The sequence below is a fragment of the Theobroma cacao genome, chromosome 10 (genome assembly GCF_053813885.1).
Source record: "Theobroma cacao isolate CCN51 chromosome 10, ASM5381388v1, whole genome shotgun sequence".
Lineage (NCBI taxonomy): Eukaryota > Viridiplantae > Streptophyta > Magnoliopsida > Malvales > Malvaceae > Theobroma > Theobroma cacao.
In genome coordinates, this window is record NC_142648.1 from 5,219,618 (window position 1) to 5,238,113 (window position 18,496).

Sequence of the window (18,496 nt, forward strand, 5' to 3'; positions counted from 1 at the left end):
TTTCTTGCTACATTAATGCATTTCCGTAGTCATCAACATGGAGCAAAATGAGTCCATTTGTGGGGTCAAATGAACATCTGAGAGTTTGAAAGCTCCTGGCTAGTTTCCATGTAGTTTCCCCTCATCATGGGGCCACAGCTATACTGGTCCAAAGCCATTATAAAGAGGGCCAGAAGCCTAGAAGATTTGCTGGAAATTTGAGTCAATATCAAAATTCAAACGGTTAGGAACAAACCCATTTTGAATGCCAATCTATTAATTAGTTTTATAATCATGAAATAGTACTCTCTACCTCCCAACTTTTCAACTTGGAGGATTGAGTGTACACTAAACTACAAAAATGCACACGTGGGGTTCTTTGTGTAAACACATGGACTTTTACATTGCTTGCTGATGAAAATGAGCACAATAAAAATTGGCGAGCTTGACTTGCTTTCTCTACTTTCACTCGTCCTTGATGTATAACATATGTTGCTTTATCCCTTCGGAAAAGCAACCAGTAGAATATGGTTGTTGCCCAAGACTTTGGGCTGTTGACTGTTTAAAGTAAGAGAAGAAAATGGCGCACTGAGAGTTTTCTTTTCCAAGTAGATGATGCAAGAGGTGCAACAAATACAAATCTGGTCTTTCCTGGCTCCTTACATCATGATGATGTGATTTTGTTTATGAGAAACGCTTAAGTGTTGGGGATATAAATAGGATTATTATTCAATTTGTAGGTTTCTCTCGTCTTATATAAGATCTCTACTTATTAGACAGCTCGAGTCACCACCCACGTGTTTTGACTTTAGAACCTGTCATCTTTCAAGGTGGTACACATATCCAAAGGTCAAATACCCAAAGTGTACAACTCTTGCAATCAAAGTGTCAATAATGAGAACGCAATTCAAACAGATGCTAGGGGTTAGCAGTGAGAACACAACTTTTGAAATATGCAAGTGGGCAAATAACTGTCAACTCCAAGGGCTTGCTTGCTGGTCCTCAATGACAGAGATGTTTGTCTTCGTTTTCTGCTTGTTATTTCCACAGAATATTCAAACAATGTATCCCATTATGATTTGTGGGAGAAAAGAATGCAAAGATACCGTTGAGCCACTGGCATTGACCTTCTTAACTAGAAAGGGATATGGGAAAGAATAAAAAGCATGCTATGCTTTAGTGCTGATCTATAAATGAGAAAAGTGTGCATTGACTGAATGAACTGATTATATCTCAGTTCCACTAACCTCCACATTTCAGTAACCTTGCAGCTATATCCCTTGGAATATTAGCAAGTTGTCTTCGTTTTTGCTATTGAGTTTGAAATTTTGATGATTGTTCAAACCTAGTATGATCATTGATATCTTATTTTCCATGCATATGAAGTAGAACAAAAGGGATGGTTTTAACTAGAAAGTTTAATTGCAATTTGAGCTGTTCTTCAAGCGAGCACATGCATTAGAATGAGGGATTGTTTAGTTCAAATCTTTGAATAGTCTTCTGCTTAATTCCTTTGACAGCTAAGCCAAAATAATTTTTTCTCAAGAATCTAAGACCTAACCATTAATATGCCGAGCAATACCAGAAGATCATAATCATTGTTTAAGCTCCTAATCAGATTATATCTGAAAAAGAATACTTCATCAAGTCAATTTTAGCATCTTAACATATTAAGAACTATCAGCACTTTCACTTCATTTTTTTTTTTCTAAAGAATCTGCACGTTTCTTTAGGCTTTGAAAAGTATTCTCACCATTGAAGCAGGTTCTGAACATACATTTTCTTCTACCAAATACATATCATGGCATCAAGGTAAAACCCTTAATATTCCCTAGTTGTCAAAGTTCCATTTGGCAATAGATTTTGCCATCCATATCTTTCTCCAAGTCCTTTTCCATATAGTATATGGAATCAATTAGAAAATTCATATCAAATATTCTTTTTCTAGAAACAATCATATTTAAAATATGATACGTTATGTCATAAATAATAATAAGATATATATACAGTTTGATTTTAGATCAATGTTTTGAATAAAGAATCGAATTTAAGACGTGCAAATTTACGTCTCATTTTAAATCACTTTTCTTTTTCTACTTAACGATGTCATGTTCCAAATAATCGTGTACCGTGTATGTTGCAAATAATTCAATTGCTTTGGATTTTTTGTTCTTGTAAGACAAATATGATTGACTAAAATTGCATGCTCACGACAAATTGGTAGCCTCCCAAAATCCCAGTGGAAGGCTACTTCCAGCAAGATCAAATCCATAAAGTCCATTTAAATAAGCAAATTACAATCAACCACATACTAATACATTTGACCAAAGTTTCAGCAAACCCTGAGCATTGACTGGTTTTATATTTGAAAAATATGATGAGGCTGTAGGCATCCTCAAAGAATCGATACGTGATTATTGTAACTGAACAATACATTTCTAATTGATGGTGATGTTTATAACGAGAAAAAATTGCCAATTGATAATTGTTTATTCGGTGTTTCTTCATACTTCTCAGTTTTTCAAGTATATATGATTGAAGTACCTGATAAAAGAGAAACACGTAATGGTAAAGCTTGGGGTAATTGATTTCAATGAGTAAATTAAGTTCCTGTATACTCATTGAATTTTTTTGAAAAAGAAAATTTATTTTTCATCCATAAATAAAAAAAAACCCTTCAAATTTATTGTCGAAACCAGCTTTAATTAAATTTTTTAGATTAAAAAAATGAATTTTATGTGTACAAATATTACACGTCTGTAACGGACGATTAACGGAAAGATGAATTTGTCCTAAACGATAAGGATTAATTTTATATATATATATATAAATATAATCATGAATGAAAATGAAACTTTAGTAAAATTTGTAAACAACTGTTTAATTTTATTGGATTTGAATGGTACATGAACCTTCACACTCTAGGTTCGATTACCTATAGAGGTAACATTTGTTAAATAATAATAAAAAATAAACTATAGGTTAATCCTATGAGAATAATTAAGTAGTTTTGCTCTCTTTTTTTAAGTAACAAACATTATTTTTTAAGATAATTACCGAGTCAAATATTCCAATTAGATCCCTCAAATCATGTTTAATATAAAGTAACATATTTGTAGATTCGATATTCAAGTTTCTAGGCTTTTCAGATTAGTAAACAAATAGTTGATGCGTCCCAAATAAAAATGAAAAGGATGAATGGGTCAAATAAAATAATATTCTATTGTTGATATTATTGACCTAGAAATCAATTATTTGAAACGTAAAGGCTTAGGATTTTTTTTTTGTTTAATCCCAAATAATATAAGATTCTCCTACAAACCCCCTCCCCCCTCTACATTTGTATTACGTGGTATTAGTTGCCATCCAACAAAATGCCTTATAAAGAGTTTTTAAATAAAACTGTAACCAAATCATAGTGTTTTCATAATCCTCATTTCATATCTCTCTTTCCCTGAAAATTAATTTATAGAACAAAAAGAAGAAGATTTTCATCCAAGGTATATTTTGAACTGGTCAGATGCTACCTCTCTTTTCCATCAGATGATTTTAGATTTTTTACAAACACTCTCAGATGTTCACGCAATGCTGAGTCGTTATAAAAAATCACGTGTAAATTGTAAAATATCACGTCAACAAAATAGCAGTATTATATCATCATTTAAAATTTCATGTATGCGTTTGATTAACGTCGTATTAACATAATCATTGCATCATTAATAAATAATGAAAAATTTTAACACAAATAATAATTAAATTGATATTATCAATTTTGAAATGTACATGAACTTAATTTTTACAAATTATTGTACAAAAATTAAATTTATTCTTTTTTGTCCGAATATAGGGATTAATTATATAATTTAATTAAATAAATTATTAATTAATTTTAAACTTCATTTAGACGTATTATAAAGGAATGAAAAAGGTTATAATTTTAGGTGACGTGATCCAATTACCTTTTGTCTGATTTGAAAAATGAAATATTTGAATTTAACTCTTTGAAGAGTAAAATATATATACTTAATTATTGAAACAAATACAACTCAGTCAATAAATTAAGTCAATATTGATAAACAAAATAAATAATAAATTTATTTTTAATATAAATATTACCCGCTAATCCACAATCCATAGGCACATTTCTTGCCGCTTGTTAGTATTATTGAGATATATTATTATCATTTTCCCCATGTTTCCTCTTATGGTGGAAAAAAAAAAGAAATTATCGAAAACACAAAAGATATTTAATAAATAATAACTTGCTTAAAGATCAAAGAAGAAAAATGCAAATTGTTATCAAATAGTTATTCAACTGAACAGAAATATATTAAAAGTGTATTGAACTGAATGAAATATAATAAATGTGTATGACCAATATGTTATAAAATTAATCATGTTATATGCTATATATTAACCTTATCTTAAACTTATAACTCTCAAATGTTGAGTTAATAATCTCGATTTATCATATATATATATATATTTACTTTAATAAATTGGTGTATAAAGCTTTATTCAAAGAGAGCTGACTTGGAATTTGGTTATCCAAATACAAGAATGTGAGATTGTAACAGACCTATATTACTTTATAATTAGTAAGGGGATGGGTACAACGTGGGGAACGCGACAGAAATATTCTAGTCCTATCTAGTTTCGGCCATAGTTTAGCCCATAAAGGCAGGAAGACTGTCCAACCCCCTAGGGAACATGGTCCCCCATAAGATCTCCACCCATAGAGGCAGATTTTGCCAAGACTTAGTATTCACCAACAAAATTTCCACTCCTATTGTTATTTAACTTTTGTTTAAAAAAGATGCTTTTTATTGAACTTTCTCGTACATGAACCACAAATTAATATACGTATATGAACCACAAATATTTATTAATTTGGTTATATATTTTTAAACAGGGAAAGAGGACATCTTTGACTTTGATGCATATAAATAAACTCTAAAAATAAAATTTAAGGAACTTCAAAAGATATATATGATAGTCGATGAAAGTTTCATGTATATATTTTTAAACAGGGAAAGAGGACATCTTTGACTTTGGTGCATATAAATAAACTCTAAAAATAAAATTTAAGTAACTTCAAAAGATATATATGATAGTCGATGAAAGTTTCATGTTTATATACTTAATACTTACCCTATCCCTAATTGATGTGAAATTTTTGACACAAATTATCTGTTCAATTTAAAAATGAAAAGAAATCGTATTTCACTTGCCATTTCTTCCTATCAAATTAGTACTTTACATTCATTTAATTTCGATACTTTATCCTTTTTTGGAGTAAATTATAAAAAAAGTATAATTTTATTGAACTATTTAAAAAGTTATTTTTTATTACATTTAATTAAATTTTTATATTTTTATTTTGAATCAAATAAATACTTATAATTAATTGATAATTAATTGTTATTAGTCAAAATGTTACGTGACGTTGACATATTTTATATCATATGATATTTTCACTTTTTATATCAACTTCACGTAAGTACAAAATGACAAGTGATATTTTGATTAATAACAATTAATCAATTATTAGTTAGAAAAATTTATGTGATTTAAAATAAAAAATATAAGAGATTAATTGAAAAAAATCAAAAAAAAAATATTTAAAATTTCTTAAACAGTTCAAGAGATTTTTTAAACATTTTACCTTATATAAACAATTATACAAAATTAGTCCAAACAAAAATGAAAATAAGCCGCTAACAAGCATGGATCTCACATCACCTAGCTACCTACCTCCAAATGAATCCATGACTTGTTGATCACTATATATATCACATAAAAATTAGCTTTTACAACCAGGGCAAATGCATATCATTAGTTTATTAGAATTTCGCTTTCATCAATGTATGAAGAAAGTGTTATTATGCCCTACATGTCCCAAAGCAATTTAATTGAGGTAAGACAAACATGAAAAACAATAACCCAACTTCTTTTAGGAGCATGACTCCTAAAATTTCACAGGGTTTTTGTGTCCACCTATGATGTTTTGCACTAGCAAATTATACTATATATTTTGAAGATATTTATCCTTGATTTCCTTCAACTAGTTTTGCTGACATAATCAAACCCATTAATTTCACTTAATCACATGTTAATAAATATTAATTGCACAAGTTTAATAGTGAAAACTTGATTCCGATCGACGAGAAATAAATTCATATATTTCAGAGTCAATTTCTTGTATAGTTAATCTGAATTCAAGTGATAACGATATCTTGTATCATAATTTTATTATTCATAATTATTTGTAAAAAGTATATATACACAACGGTAACGATGGTAACGATGCCTTAATCATATGTCTACAAGTCAACTTGAACACACATCTATAAAAATACTGAAAATGGGTTTTAAAAATTGGTTGATTAAGAAGTAATTAATCCAAAAAGATTAATTAATTAATCAAACAATGAATTAAGGAAGGATGGTAGGAGGGGACAAGTAACTCTCTAGGGAAGCTTTCATTAGATGGCAGCCCCTTTCCCAAAGAATTCATCCACGAATCTCTCGTGTGAGTTATCAATTCAATTGTGAAAGAAAGTCTTGATGATCATAATATTCTTGCCGTCAAGAATCTTCACCAGAAAGGATATTTTTCTTTAACCATTTTCCAGATGATGATGATGTTCTATAATCCTTTTCTAACCTTCAATTAAAAGTAATGGGAAACAGTAACAGGTATACTTAAGGTAATATTTATAGAAAAGATTTGGATAATTTAATCTTATCTTTTTTTAAATACTTATTTAATTAATTTTAACAAATGTTTATAAATGCTTACGTTATTCAAACAGATTAATTCTACTCCTGAAACCCCACAAAAGGTCGATTCTCAAATAATAAAAACTTTTGAATTGAGTTAATCATCGATATTGTATATAATAGGGTTTATTAAGAATCGAATCAATTAATAGCACTTTAATAATAATTTTACGAATACGTAATTTTATTGACATATGGAATCAGAATTGTTTGTCTTAAAAACTAAGGCGTGATGGATGCATGATTGGCGTACTGAAAGCTTTTGCTGAAACAGGGACACAAATTAGAGAGTCATTTGTTTGATTGGTTAGGTTTAAGGGTTTGAGAAATATTGGTCCTTGTTGGATGAATTAAGACAACACAAAAGGTTAGCTCTAATTAAGTTGTCTTGTAGGAGTCATTGTCCTAATCTACGGATAGTACGCATTCATTCCATCACTGTATTTTCTCAAGAATGGGCAAGATATAGTGAATTTCCTGATACTTTCTATTATAAAAACTTATTCAAAATAAAAATTGATATATTGGCACAATTTCGATATATAAATAGATAAAATATAAAGAATTACTAATTAAAAATAATTCCCTATGACAAAATGAAATCAATAGTTTTTGAATAGTCATAATAATGAATTTTATCATAATTTTTAATTACATTGCCTATTTATTTAAAGCATTAAAATTTGATTAAATTATTTACATTATACCTAATTTATTTTCCAAACTCTATTTTCATTTTAAATTTTGATTTAATTTATGAGCTTCACATAAGAAACTTCATCCAAATCTCATCCTTCAAGTAGTTTCCAGAATTTTTAATAATTTTTAAATTACAAGTCAATTTGTCCTTTTATAGAATAAAGAAACATCCAAAATCAACTTGGAAAGAATAAAAATATTTAAATGCAATATTTCTAATAAGAAGTAGTTCATTCCGAAGAAAGCAACACCATTTTTTTTTTGTGTTTTCTTCCGATGTTATTGTATATAATGTACGCATAGATAAATAATAAAAATAAACAAAAATTAAGAAATGAATCATTGTTTAATTTAATTAATTGAAGGATCTGCCATTTTTCTATTTGAAGTTAAAAAAAATACTATATGTCTAAGTCAAACGTAAGAGGTACCTGCATGATATGATACTAGCTAAAGTGCTAATTAATTATATGATATTAACAAGGTACCGTTCATTTTACTTTGTCAAATTTTAAAATTTTATTATGAGAATGCACCGTTTCAAATACTTTTAAATTTATCATAAATAATCATTAAGTTTGTTTCAAATAAGATCTAAATTTATTATTTTACTTAAAATATGTAACAAACTTACCATCCATTTTTTAATGAGATGTAATTTTATCACCGTACTTTTTAATTTGTAGTTAATGTTTTTTATTATGTTTGAATGAAATTAAAAAATACAATAATAAAATTGCACCTGTTAAAAAATAACTGACAAATTAGAATTTTTTTCATCTTTTATCAAGTGTAACTTTTTTTTTGGTATAATCAAGTATAATATTTGGGAAAAGAATATTCAGCTTCCACTCTTTTAATAGAAAAATCCTTATATATATATATTTTATGGAGCCAAAAAGATATAAGGAAGAACAGTCATGGAGGTGACTAAATGGGGAAACAAATGGTGGCTGTTATTATAACAGTGAAGGCCTAAGCCGGTGGTGACACTGATTTGTATGATACTTCCCATCACAAATTCCACCATCCCCTTATATCTCCAAACTAAAAACACGAGAAAGGAAAAGAAAAAAGACTAGAATAAATTAAAAGCCTTGTCCAAATTGGCGGCTTATAAATATTAATTCCACAAACAAGTAAAAAGATAAAAAAAAATTAATTGTCCATTTAAGAGAGCAAATACTATCCCACCCTTCTTAGTTAAATCCAAGTTCTCAATCTTTACCATTATGGTAAGTAAAATTTCATATGGATAAGATTTCCAATAAGGTTATATTTCTGGCAATAATTATCCAAAGTTTTCCTGAGAGACTCTACAAGTCAACCATTAAGTCCCTTCCCTTCTTACATGCATATGCAGTACCACACTCTTTGTTCCTTCTCTATATATTAAGCAACGGGATATCAAAAAACTCTACAACAATCTTGTGGAAACACTATTTCAAGTAATACAGCAAAAGAGAATTGCAAACATGGTGGTTGCAGGGCCAGGTGGTGGCGGCATGCCTAACATGAAGAGCTTTGGGGTCCAGATCCTTACAGGGCCATGGCTAATGGTTTTCGGTTCATTGTTGATCATGTCTGCCGCTGGTGCAACCTACATGTTTAGCCTGTACTCCAATGAGATTAAAAAATCACTAGGCTATGATCAAACCACACTCAATTTGCTCAGTTTCTTCAAGGATTTGGGCACCAATGTTGGAGTCCTTTCAGGCCTGATAGCAGAGGTCACACCGCCTTGGTTCGTGTTGTCTGTTGGGGCAGTCCTCAACTTTTTTGGCTACTTCATGATTTGGATGGCCGTGTCCAAAAGAATCGCTAGGACTCAAGTTTGGCACATGTGTTTGTACATATGTATCGGTGCCAATTCTCAATCTTTTGCAAACACTGGATCTCTTGTTACCTGTGTCAAGAATTTCCCTGAAAGCCGCGGGGTTGTGTTGGGAATCCTGAAAGGTTATGTTGGCCTAAGCGGGGCAATCATAACTCAATTGTACCATGCTTTTTATGGAGATGATTCTAAGTCCTTGATCCTGCTTATCGGTTGGCTTCCAGCCGTTATCTCGCTTTGTTTTGTAAGAACAATTCGGATCATGAAGGTGGCTCACCAGGCTAATGAGGTCAAAGTTTTCTACAAATTTCTCTACATCTCTCTTGGGCTTGCTTCTTTCCTGATGATTATTATCATTGTAGAGAAAAAGTTTCTGTTCACACGGCCTGAATACGGTGGCAGTGCTGCCATGGTTCTTTTCTTGCTCTTTTTGCCACTTGGTGTTGTGATTATGGAGGAATACAAGCTTTGGGAGGCCAAGAACAGGGCCTTAAATGATCCTTCTCCATTGAAAATTGTCACTGAGAAGCCAAGCTCCGAGGTGTCCCTGGAGAACACTGAGGCTCACTCATCATCAAGCACAGCAAAGATTTTAGCCAATAACGAATCAAGCCATGATCAAGCCAATGTTTCCTGCTGGAAAACAGCATTCAATCCACCAAACAGAGGCGACGACTACACAATTTTGCAGGCTCTTTTCAGCCTTGACATGTTAATTCTTTTCCTAGCCACAACTTGTGGGATCGGGGGTACCTTAACTGCAATTGACAATCTGGGACAGATTGGAACCTCCCTGGGGTACCCAAAACGAAGCATAAGCACATTCGTGTCCCTTGTGAGTATCTGGAATTACCTTGGCAGAGTTACAGCAGGTTTCGTATCAGAAATTTTCTTGGCCAAGTACAAGTTTCCTAGACCCCTAATGCTCACCTTGATCATGCTTTTCTCATGCGTTGGTCACCTTTTGATAGCCTTCGGTGTCCCTGGAGGCCTTTATATTGCATCAGTAATCATTGGGTTCTGCTTTGGGGCTCAATGGCCATTACTTTTTGCAATAATATCTGAAATTTTTGGCCTCAAGTACTATTCTACATTGTATAATTTTGGGTCAGTGGCCAGCCCTATTGGGTCCTATATACTTAATGTGAAAGTGGCTGGGAATTTGTATGACAGAGAGGCTAAGAAGCAAATGGCAGCGTTGGGACTTAAAAGGAAGGCTGGTGAGGATCTGGATTGCAATGGGGTTGAGTGCTTCAAATTGTCCTTCATTATAATCGCAGCAGCCACATTATTTGGCACTGTTGTTGCATTTCTTTTGGCACTTAGGACAAGAAAGTTTTATAAGAGTGACATTTACAAAAAATTCCGAGAGGAGGCCAAAGCAACCGAGATGCAGATGGCGGCTGCCGGAGATGGAATTGTGTTGCCGGACGTAAAGGCCACCGCAAATGGGGTTAGTCATCCGGAGGGAAAGGCTACCGGAAACGGCATTGGACCGGAGGCCAAGGTAGGGTAGATATATATATATATATATATATATTTTACTGTTGTGAACCTCTGACAAGTGGGATAGATATAGGTATAGAAAAAAATGGGAGACAGTCTCATTGAATTATAATGCGCATTTGATATGATGGGATTTTCTTCGTATTTTTCTTTTCTTTTTTTTTCTATAATTTGTATTGACGTTTGTGTTCAACAACAAAGGAGAAACAAAATTAATCCATGGGTTGTGTTATAAAATTTACAGGGTTTTTGAATAAGATAAAGGAAGTCGGCAACTGTGATCTTGACGATACAAGTTCCTATTAATTTATTTTAAGGTTCCCCACATAGGCCTCCATTAATAGATAATTGAATTATGATTCAATGCGTTGAAAACGTTACCATTTGAATATTCCTGATTGACAGCAAGGATGAGTTCCTTGAAGTAAGCAAAAAATGAAAACCAATTATATTTTGATCCCTTGTTTAAGTATAGAGTTGAGGAGTGATTAAGCCTAGGACTGCCCAATACTCATTGGTCCTTGCTCACCTGCCATGTTTACTTATAATCTTATGCCTCCAATATGCATAAAATAATATGTTCGGATCCTTTCCATTTTAATATAACATGATTCTTTTAATAATAATATTTTTAAATATTTTTAAATTGTTTAAAAAAATTTAATTAATTTTTTTATTTTTTATTAAGTTCAATTAAATTCTTTTATTTTTGTTTTAAATCAAATATATCCTTATAACTAACTATTGATTAATTGCTATTAGTTAAAATATTACTTATCATTTATTATGCTACATAACATTAATAGAAATGGTAGAAATGTCACGTGGTTATATCATTATGTCGCATTAACATGTCATGTTATCATTTATTATAATATGTCAATACACCATGTTAACATCGTATGATACAAAATGATAAGTGATATTTTAATTAATAATAATTAATTAATTATTAATTACAAGAGTTTATTTTATTTAAAATTTCATAATAAAAAAATCAAATTATAACAATTGCCTTCTAAAGAGGTAGTATGCTTATCAAGTTTCAAAGTAGACCCAAGCTCCCTTTTTAATTGACACTGCAAAGGACCCCTACAAATATATATATATAAAAACATCTGGGACCTACTTTTAAATATGAAAAAAATATTGGAGGTACTCTCCCTAATTAACCAGCAAACTTGGATAAAAACATTTCAAGTCTTCCAAAGGTTTTTTATTATTCGATCTTGCCTTATTGGTAATGGAATAAAGAATTGTCACCCTGGGGCTTTCCAAGAAATTTCCTTTATAGTTAAGTTTGCATAGGTATATATGTAAATTAAATTATTAAATGAACAGAGGGAAAAAAAATGGAATCTTATGACAACTTTCCAAAAACTCCCTAGGTTGTGGCATTTAACTTATCTATGGGTAATTTCCTCGTTAATCAATTCAACCTATACCTACGATTTCCTTCTTAGAAAACAAAAGCAGTCCAAAAGCAAAGGAAAAACTTTGCAAGATTCCAATTGTTCTTCTTCCATTTTCCATTTGAGTTTCCTTGCTTCTTTTAGAGTAACATGGATGTTCATTGATTTTGTCCCACATGTACAACTCTTTTTCCTATAAAAGTCTTATAACCTTTATGCTACGTCCTTGTTGTATCCCATGCATGCCGACTGTTTATCGTTTACTTCCATGTTTTGTTTTGATCAGCATCCTAAATTCTATACGGAAAGTACTTAATAAACAAATTTGCCTGCATATGCCGAATTAAGCTATGTCAACGATCACATTGTGCATATGGGTTTTGATGAAACCCTTAGAGACGAAGATATATAAACTTTTATCTTTTTATTCTTTTCTAGATGCTCTGCCCATATATTCAAGAATAATTAGTTGCTATGATAAATTGATCTGCCTTGGATATTAAAGAAGATAACGAAAATGGACATTTCATTACACAAGAAATGCAAGGAAAAAAGGAAAAACTTTGAAGAAGACATTATCATGCATCAAAAATAAAAGAAATATCGATCAATTTTGTTAAGATAGTTTTGAATTGTAGTTTGATTAGAATAGTTTAATTTTAATTAAACTTGTGTACCTTATTAAAATAGTCTTTAAATCTAGTTAGACTACTATAATAATTCTTAATTATATTAGGATAAGATTATTGTATTTGACATTATTAAAGGACCTTATGGGGTTAAAGAATAGTCATCACCTAGAGTTAGAGAGAGTGATTTGAGTGTACGTGGGATAAGAGTTGTGAGTTTGAGACTGTTCTTGTAATCTTTTGATTTTTCTCTTAGTGAATTTTTTTCTGTTGCTGTGCCTGTGGACGTAGGTCATCAAAAGACCGAACAACGTAAATTCTTGTGTCCTTGTGGGTATACTTGATTTTTTTCTTTCTTTATTTATTGATTGAGTAAGATCTTGGGCAACTCTTTAGAAATAATTATGCAATTTTCATAACAAACTGGTATCAGAGCTTCAAGATCTTGAGTCAATCTCAATCTTGCTATGGCAACTTCGTCGACCAAGTATGAGTTCGAAAAGTTTAATGGAAGAAACGATTTCAGCCTATGGCATGTTAAGATGCGCGCATTGCTAGTGCAACATGGATTGTTGAAGGTACTGAAGGGAAAATAGCATCTTCTCTCGAATTTATCTGATGGTGAGAAAGATGACCTTATGGAAAAAGCACATAGTGCTATTCTCCTAGCTTTGTCCAATGAGGTGCTAAGAGAAGTCACGGATGAAGAATCTGCTGCTGTAGTGTGGCTTAAACGCTAAAGTATTTATATGACCAAATCCTTGACAAATCGGCTTTATATGAAGTAACGATTGTATACTCTCAAGATGAGTGAAGGTACGTTCGTTAATGCCCACATTGATGAATTTAATAGAGTTATTCTTATTTAAAGAATATAGATGTTAAAATTGAGGATGAAGACCTAACCCTAATTCTTTTATGTTTATTGCCTCCATCATATGAAAATTTCATGGATACTATGTTATATGGCTAAGACACTCTCACTTTCAAGGATGTAAGGGCATCTTTAAACTTCAAGGAATTGAAGAAGAGTTTGTAGTATTTAGAATGAAAATCAAGCGAAATGCCTGATTGTGAATAGAGGAAAAGATAAAGATAAGGGTATAGACAGAAAAGGTAAATCTGGAGCAAAAGGGAAAACTTACTAGAATTGTGGTCAGAAAGGGCACTTCTGTCAAGACTGTCTCAAGGATGATGAAAAGATCAATAAATCTGAGAATATTGCAAATGTGGTTGGAGATGACTTTGATACTTTTGAGGAAGATGATAGTATTCTTGCAGTAACCAACGATAACTCAATGGATACATGGATCTTAGATTCAGCTTGTTGCTTTCATATATGTCCTAGGTGTGATTGGTTTACAATTTCTCAATCTATTAATATAGGCACTGTACAATTAGGAGATGATTTCTCTCTCTCAGTTGTTGGGATTAGCACAATTCGAATCAAGATGTTTGATGGCATGGTAAGGACATTTGAGGTGAAACATGTTCCTGACATGAAAAAAAAATTGATATCCTTGAGTTTGTTAGATAAAAAAAGGCTACAAATAAAGTGGTCAAGATGGTGTCTTGAATGTATCTAAATGAGGCTTAACTATCATGAAGGGCAAGTTATCTGATGACCTTTATTGTGTAATGGGAAACACGGTTATTGAAACTGTTTCTATGGTCTCATCCAATGATCTTGATGATGATGTAACATTTTTATGGCATATGAGATTAAGTTATATGAGCGAGAGAGGGATTTGAAAACTGAGTAAGCGCAGTTTGCTATTGTAGACACCTTTTCTTTGTAATAATATAAAAATAATAATAAATAAAATAAAAAATTAGTAAAAAAAAGAAGAAAAAAACAAAAAAACAAAGAGACATGGTCTCCATTGTCAAACCGCCTTCAGAGCATTCAATGCTCCCTTGAGCACTTCCGTCATTTGGGATCATTTCTAATGGATTTTTTTTACTTGAAGGCCACTCATCCGAAATTCATGCCGAGAAAAGCATGATTGCCTTTTTGATTGTCTAAAGATTTGGACAATCGGATTCTATAAGAACCCTAAAAACTCTAGTTCAAATGGGGGTAGAGAGGATTTTGAAAAAAAAAAAAACAGATCCAAAAAAAAAATCCCATTTTCTTCAAACAACAAAAACCTGCAAAAACAAAAAATCCTAAGTTCTAGCAGCCAACTTGTCACGACCCGGAACTCCCCTCGAGCCTAAGACAACCACCGCGATGCCCCGATGGGCACTCATCTTTTGGAATGCCAACCGGAACCCCACAAGGCTTAATATCAGTTTCTCATTTCCCCTGGTGAGTAACCGTTGCCAAATTTTATGTTCTAAAGGATTTTGAGCTATTTTCAACTTAAAATTGATAAAATAAAAATTTTTATCTCACAGGGGCGTTTTGGTCCATTTTTACTAAAAAAATTTTGAAACCAGTTTAAAATTGTAGTAAACAAGTACCAATCGCATAATTTACAATTAAAAATAAGTTTAGGCATCTAAAACTTTTATTTAAAATGGAATTATAATTTGAATATAATAAGAAGATTAAACAAAATATTCAATAAAATATTTTATTTTCTTATAAACAGAAATTTTAGAGTTATGCGTAAATACTTTTATAACGTAAAAATAAAATAAATTCATCATATTGTAGCACAATAAACTATTAAATTTATAATAATCAAGTGGGCCCACAATAACTAAAATTAAAGAAACTGTGAACCTACTGTGTGGAGGACACTAATCCAATAGAAGCCTTTGATGGAATTAGCTATCTACAGCCTACTCTAAGTCTGAAATGGGTGGAAATGAGGGTAGTGAGATTATAAAATCTCAGTGAGTAAACAAACATCATTTAAATCAGCTAAAGCCGAGTAAAATGAGACAATTAAAATATCCCATCACAAGACGTATTTCACAATTTGAAAATTCATCCCAACCAATGCAAACAGTTGAATTTCATTTAATTTCTCATTAAGGCTTATGACTTTCATAAACATTTGGCTCATGCCATCAAATAGTACTCGATGACACCTTGATCAAAGGCCTACACTCGAGCCCGTCAAGGTTGTTAAAATTTTTGTATACACGTAAAACATATTTTTAGTTTGAGAAAACATAATCATTCCTTGGCGTTGGCTGAGTTCCCCTTCACGTGGTGGTTCGACGTGAAGTGAACCCTAAGCTTTACCCCAGGAGATACCCTACGCGTCTCTCCGTTCGAGGTAAGAATATAATGGGGTTTACCGTGTCCCTCTAAAAGGCTGGTCCACAGAAACCCCATACTGCAGTGATTAATTAATATATAATTCACTAATCAGTAAAATTCATTCTAGCATGACATGACAATTATTATAATTCACAGCTTTTCAAGGCTAAATACACATTTCATATATTTCAACACAAATACCAATTCAGCCATTCATGCAAATACTATCATAAGCCATTAGATTCAAATCATAAATTTAATTCATAACAAGTGGTCTCCAATTACTCTATTTTTCAAAATCATCATTCAATTTTAAAACAATTTATAAAATCTTTTAATGTAGACACATTTTGTTTATAAAACTCAAGATTTACCATTTAAACCAATTTTCATAAAATTTCACCAAAATCGAAAAAAAACATACTTTAGATAATAAAAATGATGGTAAAGTTACTCACAGTACTAGGAGTTCGATATACTCATATTCTTAGTCTTCGGGCACAATCTCTTTACCCTTATTAGAGAGCTCACTACCTATACATTATACGTGACACGAATTTCAATAAATTATGTCAATTTATTATAAACTATTTCAGGCTTTCTAAATCTAAATGAATGCATGTGATGGGATGCAAAATGTCTGATTAATCACTTAAATGTGATATTCGACCTAAGTCACACTATACTTAGTCTAATCGGCTAAAATCTCCAATTTAACTCCAAATCAATTCTTCTCACTTTCTACACTCCAATTATACCTAAATTACCTCAGTGACTGTGAATGAGATTCAATTTATCAGTCCCGGGTTAATAATCACACATGTCTACACATTAGGTAAAAATTCAGATTTTCACACCAGAATTTCCCATTTAATTTCTAGCCTCACCAAACATCAAATATCACTCAAATATCATAAAATATCATCAATTTCAGCCACAATATCCTCCCTAGAAAATTCAGCCAATAATGGTAATTGGGGAAAATGAATTCTTTTCTTGTTGTTTTGTTTCTAAATATGCTAAACTAACTAAAAACACTAACATAACTTAAAATCAAATCAATCTAACTTCATTCTCTCTCCATACCCATTTAGGCAGCCATGAATTCACCATGAAAACATGAAATTTAACCATGGAAAATAAGGAGAAATACATGCGAAAGGTAGATCACAAGTCAAAATCAAGAAATTTTACCTTTGATTGCTTGATCCTTTAGAATCTCACACTTTTTCTTCAATTTTCCCACCTAGGTCTTGTGTTTTTTTCGTTTCCTCTCTTGTTCTTACTATGGTCGGCCACATGAAGAGAAAATGGGATAAATATGGGCTAATTTTTATGAAAAATAATAAAGTATTCTTGCTTGACACGTGGCATGTTTTCGTTGGTCCATTTTTAAAACTTTAAAAATTTTAAACCTTTTTATCTCCACCACATGATCAGTCAATGGTCAAAATGAGGATAAGGGAAGACCATGTGCTGGACAAATGTCCTGATGGTGGAAAATTATTATTTTGCCCCTAGAGTGACAAAATTAACATTTTACCCCTATGCTCCAAAAAATACCAAGAATAAATTTTTTTCACTTCTTAACCTCAAATCATACTCCAGTAAGTCAAATGGGGCCAAAAATCTTTTCTAAAAATTCTCATTTTGTCCCCAGGTGGCAAATGACCATTTTGCCCCTAGATAGTGAAAATTTCGGTTTGACTCTAAATTAATCCTCGAACTCCAAATCACCATATTAAACCATTCTGGAACTTTAATATTCTTAATTTCATCTTAAATTCTCTGTTTGATCTAGTTCGAGGTTTAAATCAACTTTGTTGTACCTCTAGGTACAATACTGACTTTTGTAAATTTTTCGGGACTCTCCTAGCATGCAAATATGTTATCCTTCACATGTATGTCATGACAAGCATTTTATAGAGTCAAGCTTGACATCTTCTCCCCTACTTGGATCAACCATATGATCCTTCTTCATGACTGATTTCGACATCCGGCTAAATATTAATATTTTAATAATATTTTATTGATAAAATATTATTTTATTCTAAAAGTTTTATCTTGTCTCTTTAGTTCTCAAAGTTCCTTATTATGCCTCAATTCGCATCCAACCAACTTTATTTATCACCATATCAGAGTATGGGGCATTTCACAACTACCCTAGCCACAATCAAAAATGAAAATAAAAAAAAATCACAAAAAAACCAAAAATTACCAAAAAGAAATAAAAAAAAAAAGAGAAAGAGAGAGCTAGATTTGAAAATTGCCATATGAATCAGTGGTAAGAAAAGTGAGAGGCAGATGAAGCTTTTGGGAGTTTAAGAGAGAGAGGGAAGGAATGAGAGAGAAGAAAAAAGAGAAAGAGAGGGAAATAAACGAGGAGAGAGAAAGAATAAAGGAGAAAGAAGAAGAAAGAGAGGGAGAGAGAGAGAGA

The 18,496-nt window shown here is 31.6% G+C and overlaps 1 protein-coding gene across 1 annotated transcript; it reads left to right on the forward strand.

Annotated features, from left to right (window-relative positions):
* Nucleotides 1-8,787: 8,787 nt before the first annotated feature.
* On the forward strand, nucleotides 8,788-11,096 carry LOC18586510 (protein NUCLEAR FUSION DEFECTIVE 4-like). The gene has a single exon (XM_018128661.2). The coding sequence runs from the start codon at nucleotides 8,937-8,939 to the stop codon at nucleotides 10,809-10,811; it is 1,875 nt and encodes a 624-aa protein (XP_017984150.2). The 5' UTR covers nucleotides 8,788-8,936; the 3' UTR covers nucleotides 10,812-11,096.
* The last annotated feature ends 7,400 nt before the right edge of the window (nucleotides 11,097-18,496 follow it).

Excerpts from the sequence above, each read along its gene's own strand:
- LOC18586510 (XM_018128661.2), top strand. The coding sequence starts at position 8,937 with ATGGTGGTTGCAGGGCCAGGTGGTGGCGGCATGCCTAACATGAAGAGC.